General features: G+C 41.0%; 1 protein-coding gene across 1 annotated transcript in view; it reads right to left on the bottom strand.

The window, feature by feature from the left end:
- Window positions 1–19708, bottom strand: part of syt3 (synaptotagmin III) — a 31723-nt gene that overhangs the window by 7514 nt on the left and 4501 nt on the right. Inside the window, exons 2-8 of the mRNA XM_031862059.1 lie at window positions 18229–18577; window positions 16623–17018; window positions 11635–12030; window positions 10447–10555; window positions 9752–9928; window positions 5853–5979; window positions 2548–2766 (exon numbers count right to left, since the gene is read on the bottom strand). Of these exons, the coding sequence (XP_031717919.1) occupies window positions 2548–2766; window positions 5853–5979; window positions 9752–9928; window positions 10447–10555; window positions 11635–12030; window positions 16623–16773 (1179 nt within the window). The 5' untranslated portion in view covers window positions 16774–17018; window positions 18229–18577. The remainder of the gene's footprint in view (window positions 1–2547; window positions 2767–5852; window positions 5980–9751; window positions 9929–10446; window positions 10556–11634; window positions 12031–16622; window positions 17019–18228; window positions 18578–19708) is intronic.

Below are 19708 nucleotides of genomic sequence, written 5' to 3' on the forward strand. Positions count from 1 at the left end.
AGACACACACAGACACACACACACACACACACACACACACACACACAGACAGACAGACAGACAGACAGAGGGATCAAAAATGGAGCAAGGACGCTGTGATCACACACACATGACATCAGAAACAGAGTGAGACAGACAGACAGATATCCTTGCTGCGCTGTGTTATGATTGTTTTAGGCCAGAGAAGAGCTACATGTGTGACGGATGGCGGGTGACAGCAGGCATCCTCATGCGGACAGGCAGAGTGTTTAAGCAGAGGGGAAGTGCCGTCACTGGAAATTAATCATATGCCAATCTGTCGATGTCCCCGAGTGGAGGAGAGCGTTAAGTAGAGGTGACGATTCTCCAGGCATTTTATACCCCCCCTCCATTTACTGATCTTCGGTGTTATTCAGGTCACACTGTGGCATGATGACTCCCTTAGTGGCTTTAAACCTCACTAATCAATACTTCCCCGGGTGAAACACTGAAATACGCTAAGAGGCTGATACTTTAAACTTATTAAATAACTGAAATATCCATGCCAAAACAATTCAAGACTTTGCTCTGTCTAATTTCCTAATAGCGTTCTATGAATATTTCATATAAATCTACTTGGGCAGTGCGTGATAAAAAGTTTGGATGTGGCCAGTCTTGCCTTTCCAGTAATCTATCTGGACTCCTCTGAGCTGTGCTTTTACATTACCAGACTCTGAATGAATCTATACTGCAGACCACTTCCAGTCTGAAGTATATATGTTCTCTTCATCCTCTCTACGCAGTATAAGGTCTTCAGACAACAAACAATAATGTGCATGCTTCTCTGAGTGATTTGAAAGTAAAGACCATAATAATTTGAATGCTGTAAGGAAAGGAAAACTTAACCAACACAAGATACTTGATCTTGAAAATGTGATTACCTATGAATGGGTGGCATTGGAATATTTTATTTCATAAATCATCCATCTGAATTGATGTGGTTTATTTCCACTGAGCCCGGGATTGGCCGGAGAGAGAGACAAATAAATATCGAGATCACGATTTATTTATTGGTGTGCACGAGAAATATTTCAATTGGATTAAATCGTTCGTATGATTTTCGATTCATTTGTGTGTACTAATTAAATAATTACATAACTTTGGCAGTGCACAAGGCCAATTCATTCATTACAGCCGCCACCTGTATAATGCACGTGACCTTGGTTGTAGCTATGGATAGATACTCTTACTTTGCTATTAACGAGGAGCTTATGGATTATATCGTTGGAAATATGCTGACTTGGAGGATGCGATTGACTTAATGAATGGGAAGGCCCTGGAAAACTTCATGGTTACCGGTGGACTTGAATCCGATGGTCAGAGGCTGCTCTGTTGTGCTGGCTCTCTGTATATGTACTTATCTCTTTTGCTCGCAAATTAACCAAAGCGTAGGAACGATTTAACTAGACTGAAGCAAATTACATCTTGTGTGCACGATTTAACCAAAATGTGGCCTCGATACATTTATTTTTTTCTCTCTGGTCACTCCCCGGCTCCATATAACTCCAGACTTTCCATTTGCTCGTCTGAACTTCTACATAACCTCACAGGAAGGAGAAGCATTCGATTCCATTAAGGCTCGGTTGATTATTATTGATTATTATGAACCTGATATTACGACTTCACCTTATCAAAAAAAGAAAATCTGTTGAATTTTGGAAATAACAACAAAGCTTGTTGAATATTGAATACTTTAATTTTCTTAGTTTGTAAACCCTAAAACTACTTAGATTTTTGAAAATTGTAAAACTTGATACAAATGTTTTACAAATTCAAAAGAGGGCAAACAAGCCACATTAATCAAGAGAAATATTTTTCTAAATTGAATATTTCAGTGCTTTAAATTAAGTGTTTTTATTTGTTATTTGAACATACATTAAGTAGTGGTTCAATTTAAGTTATTCATTCAGTTGCTTTGAGAATTGGCCTTTCTTTGCTTCAATAGTGTCGCTGTTGCTAGTATGAGGTGAACAGACAGTGCGACACAATACCTGCATATTGTGTACATGCCGTATAGATCTGTGAATTGAATATAATTTATAATATGAATCTTAGACGTGTATATATGCATGCACATCCTCTGTCCAGCTGTTAATGAGAATACAGCGGGCATTTTGCACATTCTGTCAACAACATATCCACATATTTGCTTTATATTATACTAGTATGTACCCACGTGTGCACAAATCTTATCGTATTCATATTTACCATTTGGCTTTATACTGCAATACGATTTTATAAATTTGGATCTTTTTTTTCATTAATTTTTTCTTTCTTCTAAATTGTAATTCAGATTAATTTTCATACGATGAATGCATGCTCTTCTACTTGAAATCTAGAATTGAAAGTGTGACTTGTTTAATGTTTGATAAGCTCAATTCCTGGTTCTATCTTATTTACCACTGCTCAAGCCCATAATTTGAATCTGCAACGGGCCGATATTGCCACGAGGCTCATTCAAATTTCAACTAATCTAATCTAACGCGGGCTTCTCCTTCAATCATTTCTGCAGCAGAGTGTTATCCTTACCGCGGTGCCCTCCACAATGTCCCTCCAAACGGGTTTGTCCCCGCTGCCCTCGCTGAAGTCCAGCAGGTTGTCCACCACTACCTGGCCGATCAGGTCGTGTCTGGAGAAGCGGTCGAAGTCGTACACGGAGAAATGCAGCTTCCTGGAATGTAGCTCACTCAGCGGCACCCCGAACTGAAACGTCTCATTAAACACTGGGTTTAAGGTCTTTCTGTGGACCTGAGAGGGAGACAGAGATAGAATTTAGTAACACTTTACATTAAATACCACAAATTACAGTCATTATTTTATATGGGACACCAATTGGTACAAGCAATGAGGAGGGAACAAACAACATTATTTCACCCTGTAACAACCCTACTGTATAATCACAGTGAAAAGGTTGCTAACATGGGACTACTTTTCTTTACAGCCCATACCACAGTCTTGCACTGTAATAAGGGCTCTTGCCCACATTTTCAATGATTTGTTTTGATTGTAAAGTACTAAGAGTAACGGCCACTACCTCTGCTAGAATTACTCATGTGTTTTCAGAAATAGTTGCTACCACATGGAGAAAATAACATTTCATTGGTCAATATATTAACAACTGACCACATACGTTGTCCAATAACAGAAGGTTTGTGAGTGGAAGCCGTATCCGGCGTAATTGTTTGAGCATCAGATAGATTCAACATTGGACCCAAAAACTACATTACTGGTCCCCCGTATTTTATTATCATTGTAAAAATAAACATACGCATATCTATTTCATGGTTATAGCTACACAGGTATCCCCCTCTTCCCAGGCTTAGACTAATGTTTTTTTCCCAGCAACAAAAATATTGCACACTAAATTATTAATAATAACTACTATATATCTAAAACAATTCTGACACTACAATTCCCTACAGAATGTTTTGTTAATATGTCACAATTCTTAAACTATTCTAAACTAATTCTAATATAATCGAAGCATCAACACTGTTTCCACAGTCCTGCCCTTCCTTTAAAAGCCTTTTTTGCCAGATCTCTCATCTTCTTCACTCATACTACCATATTTGTATCTGTATAAGTACCCAGTAGGTATTTATTTGATACCCTGCATATCCTGAATCCTGAAACACAGTACTTTGTGTGCTATAATATAAAGCGTTATGAAATATATATTTCTGGCTTAGCCCCAGTTTGTGCCTTTCATATAACCATCATTTTTACATTTTAGACTTTTGCATCGATGATTGCATTCCAGTCACAGACATGAGTCGAGGTCTCTTTAGAGATAAATTCCAAAACAAACAGCAGTGTCAACACGTAATGATTTTTTTAAAGATGCATCCACAATCCTCAAAGACTGTTGCATTTTGCTGGTATTAAAAATATTCGATCCACTGCCCAGTAAAGTACATTTTCAAACTGTTTACAAAGGTGTGACTCTATTTCACCAATCAAACCAACCGCATATTTTTCATACCAGCAGAAAAGGGGAGTTACCGAGTATGAGGACATGTCTTTATAAAACATAATAAAACGACCTACAGGAGTTTGTGCTGTTGCTTTTTTTAAAATCTCTGGCTTGAACGTAACCATCAATGCAAAAGTCTCACATTAAAAAAATAAAACTAGAGCTACAGTATATTTGGTCAAAATACGTTTTTTCCTAAAGCACTAATTGACAAGATCCTAATTATCTTTTGACATCTTTGGCACGAGCTCTTGTTACTGTGGTCTTTACTGTACTGAATCTTTTTAAGTTTCAAGTAGTGTTTGTTTGTTTTCCTTTTTTTGGCCCATTTTCTGCTCCTGCAAACCACCCTGTTCTTCTTCCAAAACAAATTAGAAACATAAAAGGCGTCACTTCCTATGAACGTTTTTCCTCACAGAAGAGCTATCCGAGACTTGTGAAGATAAAAGCTTTGATTAACTGCCTGTAGGATGAATCACGTTGGGCTGAAAGTAGCAAAAACAGACATGTAGATGTCATGAAACAGTATTTTAAATTGATCTACATTTCTGCAAAAATAAGATAAAAATAATATTCCAGAGGGCTTTGATTGGCCTTGAGCAACATAATTAACCTCTACCACCGTCTAACCTTGTTCCTCAGCAAGAAGGAGAAAAGTGAATTTCTTCCTTTTCTTGAGGGATAAAGAATCACATCAAACCCGTTAAACGTTCACAACACATTTCCTATTGGTAACTGTTTTTATTCCAGTCTAGTTCACGTCTATTTTGATTTGTGTTTCTATCCTTTTCCATCCGTCACCTCTAAAACGAATCAAATAAAATGGATCATTTCAAATCAGAAAATGCCACCGGACGATTCATTTCCTGCTCATCATGTTTTAACACATTGCAGACAGCATTTCACTTCCAATCTCCAAGCTATTTATTTTTTTACTATTTGTTGATTAACTGGTGGGATTTATTTGCTGTGAAGCATTTGATATAAATGCTGTCATGCAATAAAGCTGGGGATAATTAAAAGGTGACACACTCGATTTTCCAAATCTAACTTTTGTCACTGCGTGAGTGGGTCTGTCACTTTGGCTTATTAGCACTCGATGATTTGTTAGCTTTGGATTAAACATGCGGTTGATGGAGACATTGTGCCTTTAGAAACCAGAAACACAAAGCTCTAACATCTACTAGGTGATGTCTGTTTCCCCTTTTGAAATCAATTGGAGGAATGAAAGCGTGGCAAAATATGAGTGGTGTAAAAATTCCATGTGACTGAAATGGAACAATCATCTACACTCGAAACAAAAGGGGAGCAGTATTATGCAAATGATTGAAGCATTCACTCTTGTCAATGGCTGAAGGGGCTTTTGTGATCTACAGGAGACAGTCATACAAAGGGGGAAACCAAAGGGGAGACATTTCAAACTGGTACAGCTTCATTGTCACTGAAAGCTTCACAAGCTGCACAAAAGTACCAGTGATATTTATGGATTTCAAACTACAACTCAAATTTGTAAAGTCTCCCGAGCTCATAAATCTTGACATAATAAATGTAATAATAAAATAGGCTAAGGATACATTTCCTGGTACAGAATGTCCCGAAATGTACACAAATATTGACTCTACTGTCCTCAAATACCAGAATAACACACAAGAGTTGGTTAGCGGCGCCCTGTAATAGTCTGAAGCACATTATATTGAATAAATTATGCCCCAGATTAGATTAGATGACATTAGTGAAACTGTAATGATTCCCCATGAGGAGGCTGGGTCATCAGAAGAGCAGGAAACAACAAGTCAGACCTGATGATGTTGTTTGAATGTTTGTTTACACTCAGGATACAGATGAGTATGGTGGGAGTCACCTTGGTCTGGTATTTTTTCTTCCTGTCTGGCAGTAGGTAGATCTTCACGTATGGGTCAGAGAAGCCATTGGCATCCTTCGCTGGCAGGTCCAGAGCTTTCAGGATCTTCACCACCAATTGCTCCGTACTGAACCACACACACACACGCACACACACACAAAAGAGCAAACTTCATGAGGCTTTCACATGCTCATAAAAAAGGCATAAAATGGCAGGGGTCGCACAAATTTACACAGTAAATCTATGAGACCCAGACAGGATCAGCCCACACACACAAACACACACCTGCAGGCTTTTTACTCACATACTGGTGTAGGAGGTGCTGTGTCTCAGAGGCTAGGAACAGCCAAAATAGCATGTGTGTGTTTGTGTGTCATCCCTGCAGCTGTATCATGCACTATCATCAATGTTAAATGTAAGCACATATGTACAACCAATGAGTCTGTCTCATTAATAATCTTCAACACAGTACCCTTTATTCTACACTCACTTTGGGCCATACAGAGCAGGAGCCACACTAAAACTTAACCTATGCTAGCATTGAGCTGATATTGGCCCTTCTTGTGTTGTCCTACTAACAGTCCGAACCCCAAAGTTAATCATATTACTTTGGTATAAAACAGAGAAAAGCAGCAAATATTCAAATGTCAGAAGCTGGGACCAATGAACTGAACTTTTTTTAGTATTTTTAAAAGTCAAACAATAAATCAATTGTCAAAATTTTGCAGATAATTTTTTTACCAACCGATAAGTCAAACTCATTCATTGTGTATGTAAATATTTTATATTATATGTGGCAAAAGAAAAAAAATAGTTTTGGGCTTTAAGAAGAGTCTTCAAGTGTTATTTTACTAAAGAAAAGAATATTACACTGGGCTGTATTTTCTGGGATAATTGGCATAAAATGCTTAAAGATAACAAATATAGGTATCCAGAAATTTAACGATCAGCAGCTTTTCTCTAAAAATAGAAATATTGATCCTCAACAAACCACTCAGATACTGACTCACTAATGTGCATGAAAGCACTGTAGCAGGAATCTTTCTTTGTCCCGCACACAAATATGCAAGCATAAACACACGCGTGAGCACACATAGTACACACGCCTTTACATTTGAATGCTCCATCCACAGATATTGCTGCCAATCACGCACCGTTCATTATGTATTTAATTAACAGAAGAAGATGAGAACGGCTTGGAGGCCTTTAATCAGACCTCATTAGACTGTGTCTCCCCGTGTTAACCAGTGTGTCAGCACTTCATTAACTGCTTTAGGAGGTCAACGTGAACTTTGGAGCTGAGGAATGAACAGAGGCGCAAATGCCTACAGTGACCCTGGCAGTTATAACATCCTCTCTCCGTGTGTACCAATCACAAATAAGATACGCTTGGTGACAATACAACCATGGCCAATCCGAATACATGTTTACCTCTGAATCACATCCAATTAAGGCAATCGGATAAACATGCCCACTCTGCAATCACATCAAATCAGGGAGATGATAAACAGGGAAAGTTGCTGGGGGAAATTACATTTTCAGCCCAGCCAGATACATATTTTAATGAGAAACCCGTGACCAATTTAAATATGTATCTAAGATCTTTAATTCAGTATGATTTTGAGACAAGTTGGTGGTCACCGTGATAAGCCAGTGTGGCTCAGATACAATAACTGGAAATGAAATTTTCCGGCACTCATGTGTCTTATAACCAAACAAGATGTGAGCTTGAACCCAAACCAAGTTTTTCACATAATCCACCAGGCTCGCTGCAGAGAATATACCTATTACAGCTCAGGCACAGAGGGAAATTAACGGCCTTATTCCTGGCAGACAATGCCTGGAAGCTAGCTGTTATTCCCACAGTGGAAATTTGTCAGCTTTTAATGGGATTGTCAATAGAAATGGCTTTCCCAGAGGATCTGTGGAAGATTGACATTGTTGTTCTGACTGTTACTCCCCAACATCTGGGTCTCACACATTAACATACCAATCGTATCAGGGTTTCAGTGCTAACACACCTCTACATGTGTGTATCTGCAAACATGCCCACACCTGTCTTCTTTACTCCTCAGTCACTCCCTCCACTCTTCTACTCCTCTCACTAAAACAGCTTCCCTCAAGTGTAATGAAAGGCAACTACAGCACAACATAAATTATCTTGTGACTTTATAAATGGGGGAAAAGGGACACGTGAATAGTTTTCATCATTAACCTCGCTGTCCGTCCAACTCCCTTGCTAATTCTCTGTATCTGTAACGCCAGCTATAACACAGTCTGGTGTTATTATGCGTTGACAGGGGCTGCTGTTTAAAGTGGCTTGCCATATATAATTCATGACTAAAACGGTCTCTCGCTCTTTTTCTTTTCTGACCATCAGCACTTTCGCCATGTTGTAATGTTTCTTCATGTCGGGGACGGGCAGAAATGGGGGACTGCCAGCTGAGCCGCAGACAGACAGACCGAGCAAGTGAGCTGCACACTCCTCCCCACAACCCACAGCCACTGACTTACAGTACATACACAATTAATATACACTCTCATTACCCAGTCCTCACAGCATGGCACTCACCAATGTCGTACTTAAATTCTCCAGTGAAGAATATTCAACGAAGAATCGTCAAAGGAACAAAAAGAAAGTAACTACAGCCATCTGTGCCACACAGTAAATAAAATACACTTTGTCGCTTACATTTAATGCCACTAATGTATTGGTGGTGTATGATGTTTTCCCTATTTAGACCTCACTCTCTCAAACTCAATGTCCTACTTGAGTTGGAGGTTTTCTTTCTGTGTCTACTGAAGAGGATAAAGATATTTTCCCAAGAAGCACCCTCTCAATGTTCTGTGCCATGAAAAAATTGTGTGTTTGCAGCCCTCTGACTTTGTGATTAATAACCACTAAGATTAAATATCTTGGTTCTACTCAGACAGTGTTCAGAGCTCATTTTCAAGGATTTAATTCTTCAAATGGTGCACTGTTATCACAGGCATCCACAGAATGCAGAACTGTATCTATTTATTAATTTACTGCTTTTAGCCATTTTAGCAGCATGGATGTAAATGTCGGTCGGCCGGTTCACCACTTTAGTCCAGACCGAAATATAAACTATTACTGGATTGCTATAAAATATGGTATTTTTAGCTGTGCTTTGTGTTTCAACATATACTCATACAATGGTTTCTATGATATCTTACGAAAAGTTATTTCTATTTTGTCGTGTATTCTATACTAATGTCAAGTAGCACTTTGCAAGCCCCTGCAGTGCAGAATCTGTTGTCTAGGCAACAAAACTACTCGGTTAGGAAATGATCAGGGTTTGGATTAAAATAAGTATGTTTATTACATTACTTACATTGATGGCGTTAGTTAAGTATGTAAGTTACTTAACAAAAATACAGTAAAATAAGTCACAGAGGACACAAACAGCGGTCTCCTTCCTGACCCATCCATCCATCCCGACCTCCTCACAATGCGGACTTTGCCGCTCTTTATAATACGTCGCCTGGCTTCCTTAGTGGCAGCCCTGCACATTCCTGGCTCACGCTTACGTGGGTTGTATACGAATTACAGTGATTCACTTTCCGGAGGTATAAGTACGAACCTTGAATGAGAACCGCCGGTGCGTTTGTTGCTACAGCAATTAGACAATGGAAAAGAAGAACCATTGAGAAGTTAAGCTTCTATTTTGATCAAAGCAGGATGCATGTGAGTCAATGGGGCTACCCACAGCATGCTAGTGCAGTTTCTTCTGGCTAACCTGGTGGTGATGTAACGGCCTCATTGTTTACGGTTAAACTTTAGATCTTTAAATTATTGTGGCAATCATGTAAAAAGTCTAAATTAGAGGACACTGACAGAGCGAGTAAGTTGTTTCAATGTGAGCTTGCTGACTTACTTGAAGGCGTAGCGCAGGAGGAAGCTGATTTTGCCGCAGTTGTCACCCTGTTTGCCTTCGCCCTGGTCGCCCTTGGGCCTGTAGAGCTCCGGTTTGATCTGCCCAATGCTGGTTACCTGCTCCTTCTCCTCGCCGTGGAAATCAGGACTGGAGAGCTGGTGAGTCATGGGCTTGGGCCTAGACACATTAGAGCGCAGAGGGTGAATATTAAGTGAAGAGCGCAGCACATGCACACACACAGATCAAAAAAAGATGCTATGCAACAGTGTGATTCAGCAGCATAATCTGAGATGCAGCGTAAACCATTTAAATGGAGTTGACCCACTGTTTTTATTTGCATAAAAGTACACACCTTTTTTACACATCAAATATTAAGTGGTATCAAATCAAGACAAGTTGTGTGATGGTGCTTCTGGAGGACAAAAATCACAAGTTACTATCCTTTAAAAATTGTGAAAGGTTCTCTGTGGGTCTTTCCTGGTTTTGTAGAAATGGAAAAACAGCTAATATCAGCATCAATTAAGAAAAAGAAGATGTTTTGCAAGATGAAACTTACTTGAGGTTCAATACATGTAAGATGAGTTACAGACCTCATTAGAGGCAAGCAAGATTAAAGCCAACGTCGTACATCCAGTACGGTCTTAATCAAAAACAACTTTTTAACAGGTAAAGCCCTCCTTTTCTTATTTACTGACCGGGAGGTGACCTGCTGCTGGGAATGAGCGTTGGGCAGATCTTTATGGGGCTGGGCTCCAACCTCTGAGTTGGGGACATCTGGAGACGTCTGACTCAGCTTCAGAGTTCCTAACAGAGTGAAATGAACAAAACAATCCTCAATGACTAACATGTCTCTTTGGTTAGTGCTATTGTGGCCGTCATCATTACAACGGCTCAGATCAATGCCTTTTTTTGTAATGCAGTATCAGCATCATTGATCGAATTGATTGTATAACATTGATTTAACAGTGATTAACAGAAAAGAGAAGGGAAGGAATGATTAGATTAGATTAGATATATACTTTATTCATCCCCAAGGGGAAATTTGTCCTGAATGAGTAGACATGTTTACAATAGCAGAACATGAGCCAGCATGACAGGCATATAACACAGAGATATGAAAGAACTGCCATAAACTTTAACATAATAAATAAAAGCAGAGTGAAAACGCATAGAGCTGGTTCATAAAATCAGGTCCTAAACATATCTCTGACATCAGTTTATGACAGTTAGTATCTATTTGTGAAAATGTCTTCTCTTACTTAATGCTGCTTATTTAAGTTCCTGTTAAACTTAAAAGGTCGATTGCAACCATCACAAGCTTTCTGGGAAGGATCTCTTACAACTGAGTTAATCAATATGTTTATGTGTGTTTGTGCAATTAACAGATATGTAAATTGTAACTGTTTGGTTAATAAAACAGAAAACAGAAAAAAAGAAACATGACTCCAATGGCATCACAATTGTGTCTGTGTGTGAACCTGTTCTTTAAAAGGCAGATATGTCTCTTCACTGTATGCTGTTTTGAGAAATAAAGAAATTAATTCTTTAAAAACAGTACAGATATGATTGAAACTGCATCTTAAAGTCACAGACTCCTTCATAACCAAGTATGTGTAATTCAGAGATTAGGCCTGTAACATGAATACTACTCCTTGAATATAGCACTACTGAAAGAAAAGCTACGTATACAATAATGGCCAGTATTCATAACACTGTTGCAGCATAGATTCATTATTTTTACTATATGTAGGTACAATTTCAGTATTAAATTCAGTACCATGTGAGTGTATTGAAATGATATGCTATTGAACGAGGCATTACATTACTCTTATAGTCAGACTGGGATTAGTGTCTCCTTTCTGGGAACTTGCTCCCTCTCTCACCAGCATTGTTGGGATAGGAGTCCATGTCCAGGTAGGACGGCTCCTGGGTCTCCTGTGGTCCCCCAACCACACCTCCAACCTCCCCCCTTTCCAAACCCACCAGGTCAGAGAAATGGGGGTGGTGCTGGCCCTGCTGGCCTAGGGAGGGGTAGAGCGAGGACGAGGAGTGGCCCTCCTTCCTCTGCAGCAGGGGTGGCAAGAGTGACGAGCCCCCGGTGCCTCCGAGGCTTCCGACACCAGCACTTCCAGGCAGCAACCCCGATGTCAGGCTCAGGCCTCCGCCCTCTTTGTCCCTCCATGGCAGCCAGCAGAGCTTCCAGGAGACAAAAAGGGAGACGGAGAGGAGGACGATGCCGCAGAATGTCACAATGACCGACAGCAGACTGACAGAGATCTCTACAGAGGACCAGAGGAAGACATGGAGGGGAGGGGAAAGAAAATAAAGAGATGAAAAACAGAAGATTCAACAGACAAAAGGAAGCCTTAACGTCATCATTATAAAGTATGTGTTTACACAGAAAGAAAGAAATGGCATTTAAAAGAGGAGAATGTGGTTTTAACAAGAGCAACTAGCAGCTCTCTGAGGCTGTACTGAGGCACAGCAGTGCTTTGAGCTTAATGCTAACATGATGACGTTTAGAGGGTATGTTTACCATGTTTACCAGTTTACTGTGAACACCTGCTAATCAGCACTAAACACGAACTACAGCTAAAGCTGATATGAATGCCAATAGTTTTACAAATCATTAACCAGAATATCAAATATAAACAAATAAAAACATTGACCTGAAGATGGTGCTAGATGAAAAGTAAGGGGATCACCAAAGTTATTACAGTTCATCCTGAAGGGGATGTGAATGGTAACCCATCTAGAGCACGTGTCCAACTCTATTTGGGACTGCACAGCATTTTCATCCCTTGTCCCACATCCCTCATATTGAGACGATGTCCCACATTTAGTTTGGCTCTGGTCTTCAAAAGTCAAACCACTGCAGGGCAGACTTTTTTCTAAAATCTGTCTTTAATCCAATGGCTGTGGAGAAAGCAGGGAAGGCTGTCAGCATTGGGGCTGTTTGAAAAGTCACAAGCTATGTAGATTTAGGCAGAATGTGATGGAAATTAGCACACAGAAAAGGAAATGCAGAGACAACAAAGACTGGGAATTTGCTTATAACTGGGTGAAGCCGGTGTCCCACATTGTCCCGCACAAACACACTCTTTGGCCCACATTTGTTTTTGGGATCTGGTCAGCCTCAACCCATCCAATAGTTATTGAGACATTTCACTCAAAACCACAAATGTGAACCTCATGGTGATCCTGGAGGAACAAGTCAGGGGATCACCAAAGTCAGAATTCATTGTCTGAGACTAATGGATGTCTGTGAAAACCATCATTATAAACTACCCCATGCTGCTACCATGGCTAAAAACAACAACCACATGCCCTGTATTTAATTATCACATCATAAATATGCCCAACAAATCAACAGTAAGCCATTGCATGATCAACAATCCACACACACACGCCATCACAAGCTTCACGACATCATCTAAAAAAAATCACAAATCACAGTGCAGGAGAAGGAACCCGCTGTAGGCGTAAATTGATGCAACCATCCCCTGAAGCTCACATCCCACATTTAATTAATGTGCTTAAAATGGGGGCAAACGTTGGCAGATGGGATATTCTTAGGAGAGGAGAGGAGGTGATGTAGGGGGTGGGGGGACACAATGGAGAACAAACACCCACAGTATTGTCTCTATGTAATGTCATCCTGCATTTCCTCATGGTTATACGTTTTTTAATCTGTGATGGCTCAAGGATTGTGTTTGTGGGGAGGATTGGATTGGAGGTTTGGTGGGGGGGAGATAGTGGGGTTGGGATGGTGAATATGGGTCTGTAGAGGATGTGTGTGGGGAGGCTGGAGTATGACTCATCCGACTGAAAAAGTGTACAGAATATAAGAAAAGCTCAATTTCAGCACCAGACAGCCGGACAGTTCCAGCAACAGCCTCTGTCAAAGAGAGCAGAAATCAAAGAGTCGATTAGGAACTTTTGTAGTTTTGTATATGGTTTAGAAATGCACAACTGCACATGTCGGAGCCTATGACACGTAAATTCATGAATTCATAAATTTGTAAATACCCTACAAATATTTCATGAAATATCATTTCATGATATTTATAAATAAATAGACTAAATATACAATCAATATTATTCATTTTCCTGAGCCATTTGAAGTCTTCTTATGAATAGCATGTTTTGGGTCTGATGACTTGACAAAAGGACCAATCAGAGCCCAAATGAAGCCCACAGCCCTGAACATGAATATGCATAGGCTGGAAGTAGACCGAGAGGACTAATTACGATACAGTGTGCAGATTTCGATAACCAAGTAGGCTTCCCCGCCTTACAGCGTCTAACTGGAATTTTTTGCCTCTCGCCATCTTGGGCTCCGTCCAGATGAGGGCCACCACTTAACAATCCTTCCTGTCTGCAGGCAGGCCAATCATCACCTTAGTGTAGAACAGTAATGCCTTACTGTCAGAGGAAAATGTTCTCTGAACTCCCGACCAGATGCCCAAAAAGGGGCATCCTGTTCTTTAAACTCATTTTCCTTCACTTCAGTTCAATTCAGAGTATATTTATGGGTATTATAAAGCAATCAACACTGTTAAATCATACAAAAGTGAGTGGAATTATCTCTTTAACAGGCTGACAACCAGGCTTAGAGCAAATGAGTGAACACAAGACAACAGCAGCCGATCCTCCAGCCCTGGGGTACATCTTCTGGAATTCGGTTCGCCTTCTGACTCCACCAGCCCTCTCTTTCTCTTTCACTCGCTTCTCTATATAATCCCCTCAAATATTTCTCATTCCTCGCTGTCATTTCTTTTCCCATGCTGTCTGCCTCTGCACGCTTTCTCCTCAGCGACTGTGTCTTTGTTCATCACCCCTACCATCTCTGCACCCCCCACCTCTTCTCTGCTTCTCCTTCTTTGCTCTGTCTTTGGTGAATTATTCATCAGTCTGTGTATGTCATTAATCAGCACAAAGATATGATTGGGGGGCCGCTGAGTTGTGGGAGGGATACATCGATCTGTTGAGGTGCTGAACAAGACAGGGTGGGAAGTGAGGAACAGGGGATGGGAAGGGGGAGAAAAAAGGAGGAGAGAGCAAGGCAAGAGGGAATGTGACGATGGAGATCAGCAGACAGGAGAAGCTTAAAGTGATGGAGCGGAAGGAGAGGAAACGAGGGCAAAGGAAGGTAGGATAAAGTAGAAAACGGGACAGTAGTGATGAAGGGGAATAGAGTGAAATGAAAAACGATCCAAACCACAGAACGGCCGGCTGAGCCTGGAAAGACAGGGAGAGGGTTGAAAACAGATTGGTGCACATGTTGAACAGACATATAAGCTGACTGGGTTTATTCCCCCTTTTTGTTTCCTCAGAGGAGGTAGGGGGAGGGGGAGGAAGGGAGGAGGGTTGATAAAGTCGATGCAACTACCACGCCATGTGTGAAAGAGTAGAAACCAAAGAGGCAATGGTAGAGAGAAAGAGAGAGCCGTGGAACAGAGCGATGGAAGAAAACAGCATGACAATGATTTAGAGCAAAACCTAAAGAGGGGAGGGGTTTAAGGATAAGAAAGGTTAATGTATTGATCTGGACAGGGAAAAACAAAGCGAGGAGGCAGAAGAGTAGGTTTTGTGTGGTTGGCAGATCAAGGTGCACTGATAAGACACAGCTGTGATAAAACGTGCATGGGGACTGTCGGGGGCCAAACCACTCTCCTTCATTTGTCTCTTTAGGGCAGTTGCTGTACCTTCATGAGCAAAGATCCATCACTAATCCATGAAGCATAAAAATGCGATTCAGCGGGTGGGCAGGTGGGTGGGTAGAAGGCCTCTGAAGTGCACCGTGAAGAGGGGCCGAGGCTTGCTGTCAATCAAGGACTGATGCAAGCCCACTGGGAGGCGTACATTGCTCCACATCAAACACATCTCCGCTGCTTACACAAGCCATTCGCTGACAGCTTTCGGGTGTCGCCTTCCTCAGAGGGTTTGGAGACTTCCGTCAGCAAACACCGAAAAATCACAGCTGGTAAGCAAAGGGGGCCAAAGCCTAAAACCATGGTGTGACATTTCTTCACAGAGCCATCCAAATCTCCAGAGGGAACATGCAGCCAATCCTGTTTAATCTACAATGAGCCAGAGATATCCACGCTAATCTGCATAACAGCGCATTGCACTTCCAAATGCTTCAATGAGAACCCACACACAATACTCTGCACACAATGCAGTCCACTGCGCATGATGCACCTACTCAGTTTTGTAAAAAAAAAACTCTCAAACCTTAAAATCGAAAGCATGTCATGTTGCTGTGTCCGCAACTGCTGAGGCAATAATGAAACATTTCTGCTGAAGATTTTGAAAGATGATATTTGGCGACAATATTCTTTTACCACTTTGATGACAACACATACCACATTTAAAATATTGTAAGTATGTTGTTTGTTCTTGTGTGTAAAAGCCTGATTCAGACCATAATGGGACAGTAAAAATCATCACTGGAGCTCATATTAAGACAATTCCTTTTGAGTGGGTGATCAGTTCCTCAAAGCAATTCCCCAAATCTTTTCGGTATCAAAGATACCTAAAAGGCTTGAAAGGTGTCTATTAGGTTCACAGTTTCCTCCTTCATATAGAAGCAGCTGTGGTCTGCTTGGATATATTAAAGCCAATTGTAGTAGTTATATAATGATGTAAAACACTGAGCATATAGGCAGATGCAGTGATGTATTCTGCAGGACGTTTTGAAACTATTTCCATATTAAAAGCTTGTTATCTTTGGAGAACATGAACTGACATAAATACAGCTGACCACAGCCACTCAGTTTTTTTTGAAGGAGAAAACGATCAATTGTATAAGCCTTTGATGCCGACATTGTAAAAAAGATTGATGATTAGCTCCCAATGTGTCAGTTACCTGCGTCCACCTGTCCGGTGCGACCTCTCAGCAGGTAGCTGAACTCCTGGCAGCGTTCACTCTGGCTGTAACCTCTCGGGGAGTTGAAGCACAGCTCTTCCACCAGCACCAGCGCCTTCTTACACAGGTCTTCATCCCAGTCCCCCGACATCCTCCAATCCGCATCGCACTCTCACCAGCAGTCAGCCAAATGACGGCGCAGCCCTCGCCACCCTCACCTATCGGACGGCACTTTTGCAAGGTGTGAACTGAGAAAGAGGAGGTAGAGGACGCTGAGGGGGCAGCGGCAATAAATGAAGAACACGAGGGGCTTTGCAGGGTGCCTTGGTCTGGGTCACAGAGACCAGACTGATGTGCCCATGTATGACTGAGCGACACCCACCCCTCTTACTTTCCCTAGAGGAGATAAAGGGAGAAAAACGGGCAAAGTGAGTGTAAGGACAAAAAAGTGTACATATCAAGTCTTTGACAGGTTGGTCACCTTACCCATTAAGTGAGAACACTGATGCCAAAACCATCTCTGTGTCCCTGATAGATCGTTGGCTCTTGTGCTACATAATATCACTTTAGCATACACACGATGAGAGTGTTACTAGACAACTGCCATTGTGTAAGAAGTGAAAAAATTTGATCTTGTTGCAAGTAAAAGTAAATGATTAAGTCTGGCAGATTTGTGTTGAGATTGGCAAAAGTTAAATTAAAAGTTCAGCCATTTCATGAAAAAACACATCTTCACTATCCACAAACTACTTATCTATCTATCTTAAATAGCTATTAGCCTCATTGCCGTGAACACAAACCAAAGGCCTTACTGTCGGTTAGGGTTTGGCAATTGGATGAATATATCTGCGATCGGTTGAGTACATCGCCGGTTGTTTTTTGGGGGCATGTTTGTCCTTTTATTTTGTTAATTAAATAGTCTGCCTCCGGAGAAACGAGGGCCATTTGAATGGCTGGAAAACAACTGCGTTTAGAGCCAGCATATTTTTTTAACTTTGGGAAATAATGATTGTTGGAACCACGGAAAGACTAACCCAGACGGTTTTGGTGAGTTTCATTTGGTTTCTGCCGAGTTTGAAAGAGGTGTGTTCAGCTGATCTCCGAAAATGTTAACCTATCGCCCAACAGAACTATTTGTACATTTTAAAATGTTTGGTAAAAATTACTTCCTGAAAAAACTGTTGACAGGGAGGTGTGTGGATTGCTGTAATTTACAAGGGCATAATTTCTACAAGGGCACATTGCTGTTGCATTTTCAATGCTTTGAGGGCCTTCATTCGTTTCAATTTATTAAATTCCAAGCTGTAACGAGCTTTGTCTGCCTACTATTTTGCTTTGCTATATTTGCGTGTTTTTTTGGATCTGTGTGTGACATTTTTGTAGCTTTCAATTGGCACCCTGGTCTCTACGTTTGTAAAGAGGTCAATGACCAAAAACACAGCAAAATGAGAAAATACAGTCAGAGGACAGAGGTATCTGAAGATCATACTGATGACTGAGAGGGATTCTTTTCTATAAGGGTATAACAGTCAATACATTGTTTTTCAGGAAAATCTTGCTTGTGCCTTTAAGAATGTCATAAAGCCATGTTTGTTTTGTGTCTTACCTTTATTGAATTTGACTCTTGAGGCTCTGGGCCATGTTGAATTTGCAAGCAGAGACACTCTACATGTAAGATTGTCTTTGCAAATAGATTTGGCTGAGGAATGCAGAGTTATGCTTGCAGTGCATGCATAGCTTGTTATTATGTTTCCAAGACCAGAAACGGGAGCCTGCAGACAAGAGCCTTTCTCTTCCTTAACATCAAGTTGGGAATAGAGATGAGCCCTTAGTCATCTAGTTCCAACTGGAGTCGGTGGAACACATCAGTTTCCGTGGTCTCTGCAACACATCAGCATCGGATTTGAACCCACTGTCGGCTTTGTGCAGACTCTTTTGAAGCTCTCCAACATCCCCTGAAACACAATTACAATCAATCAGCCAAAAAGGTGAAGAGATACAACAAGATGGAGACCGATAAACTGCAAAACCACACCACAGTTTGGAGGACTAAACTCTCCTAAAACATGAGATGGAGGTATAATTAGATGTATTAAGTCTGACTGCCTTATGTGTGTGCTCCTTGTCCTTTCATCCAGGAGAAACTAGACTTCTTTAGCATACTGTCTATTTTTGAATTCATTCTGTCGAAATAAAAGCAGGTCAATGCCCAAACTCCAGCTTCTCACAGTCTGTGAGCCTCCAGGGACTCAGACTGAGGAGAATGTATGCAAAGTTGTGCCTAATAGTACAGATATGTTGCAAATCCCTGGTATTGAATATGTTTAGACAAAAATCTTGTACGAGTTGTGGCGTGGTTGGAAAATAAATCACTGGCAAAAAATAATGTTCATGGTGAGAGGTCAGCTCAGTTTTCCACCAAGCTGTTTTGTCCTTGTGAAGCAGTGGACCTATTTCTCAAGCAAGGTGCCTTGTCGGACAGTGGAAGGACTATTGATCATTTGATGTATGTTGGTCTGTGAAATGTCAGCATCAGTCTTTGTGCATTTAGTGGCACCTCCATAGCAAAGTGGTCCTCATGTGTCCATCTGTCTCCCACCCATCAATCAATCACCGCATTAGGCAAAGACATATTTCACTCTGAACAAGTTCCGAAACAAGAAATGCTTCCACTCCCTTTATAGTTTTTTTCCCTGTCCTCTTGAAGACAGGGACACACTGTTTCTCTCTTGTTCGCTCTCTGTCCCTGTCTCTTTTGAAAAGTTGATTGTCACATCAGGATAGTCTGTCAGTGTAAAAGAAACTCAGATAATGCAGAGTCTATTTATCTGTCCATCTCAGCTCAGCCTATTGCAGAAATGAATAAGAAATTAGTGAATCAAAATGCCATCCAGACCGTACATCCTAAACCAGCTCTCCTCTTGCCCCTCCCTCCCTCCTGATGCTCTCACTGGCATTTGAGGTGGCCAGTTTTGTGCCAGACAGCCATTCCTCAGATTGAGATATCCTGGGGTTTAAAGTCACTCAGACAGATTTCCTATCTTAATGGGAGAGAGTGGTTGGGGGGGGGGGGGGGGGGGGGGGGG

Source organism: Anarrhichthys ocellatus, unplaced genomic scaffold, assembly GCF_004355925.1.
Source record: "Anarrhichthys ocellatus isolate YVR2014 unplaced genomic scaffold, GSC_Weel_1.0 scaffold26, whole genome shotgun sequence".
Classification (NCBI taxonomy): Eukaryota; Metazoa; Chordata; class Actinopteri; order Perciformes; family Anarhichadidae; genus Anarrhichthys; species Anarrhichthys ocellatus.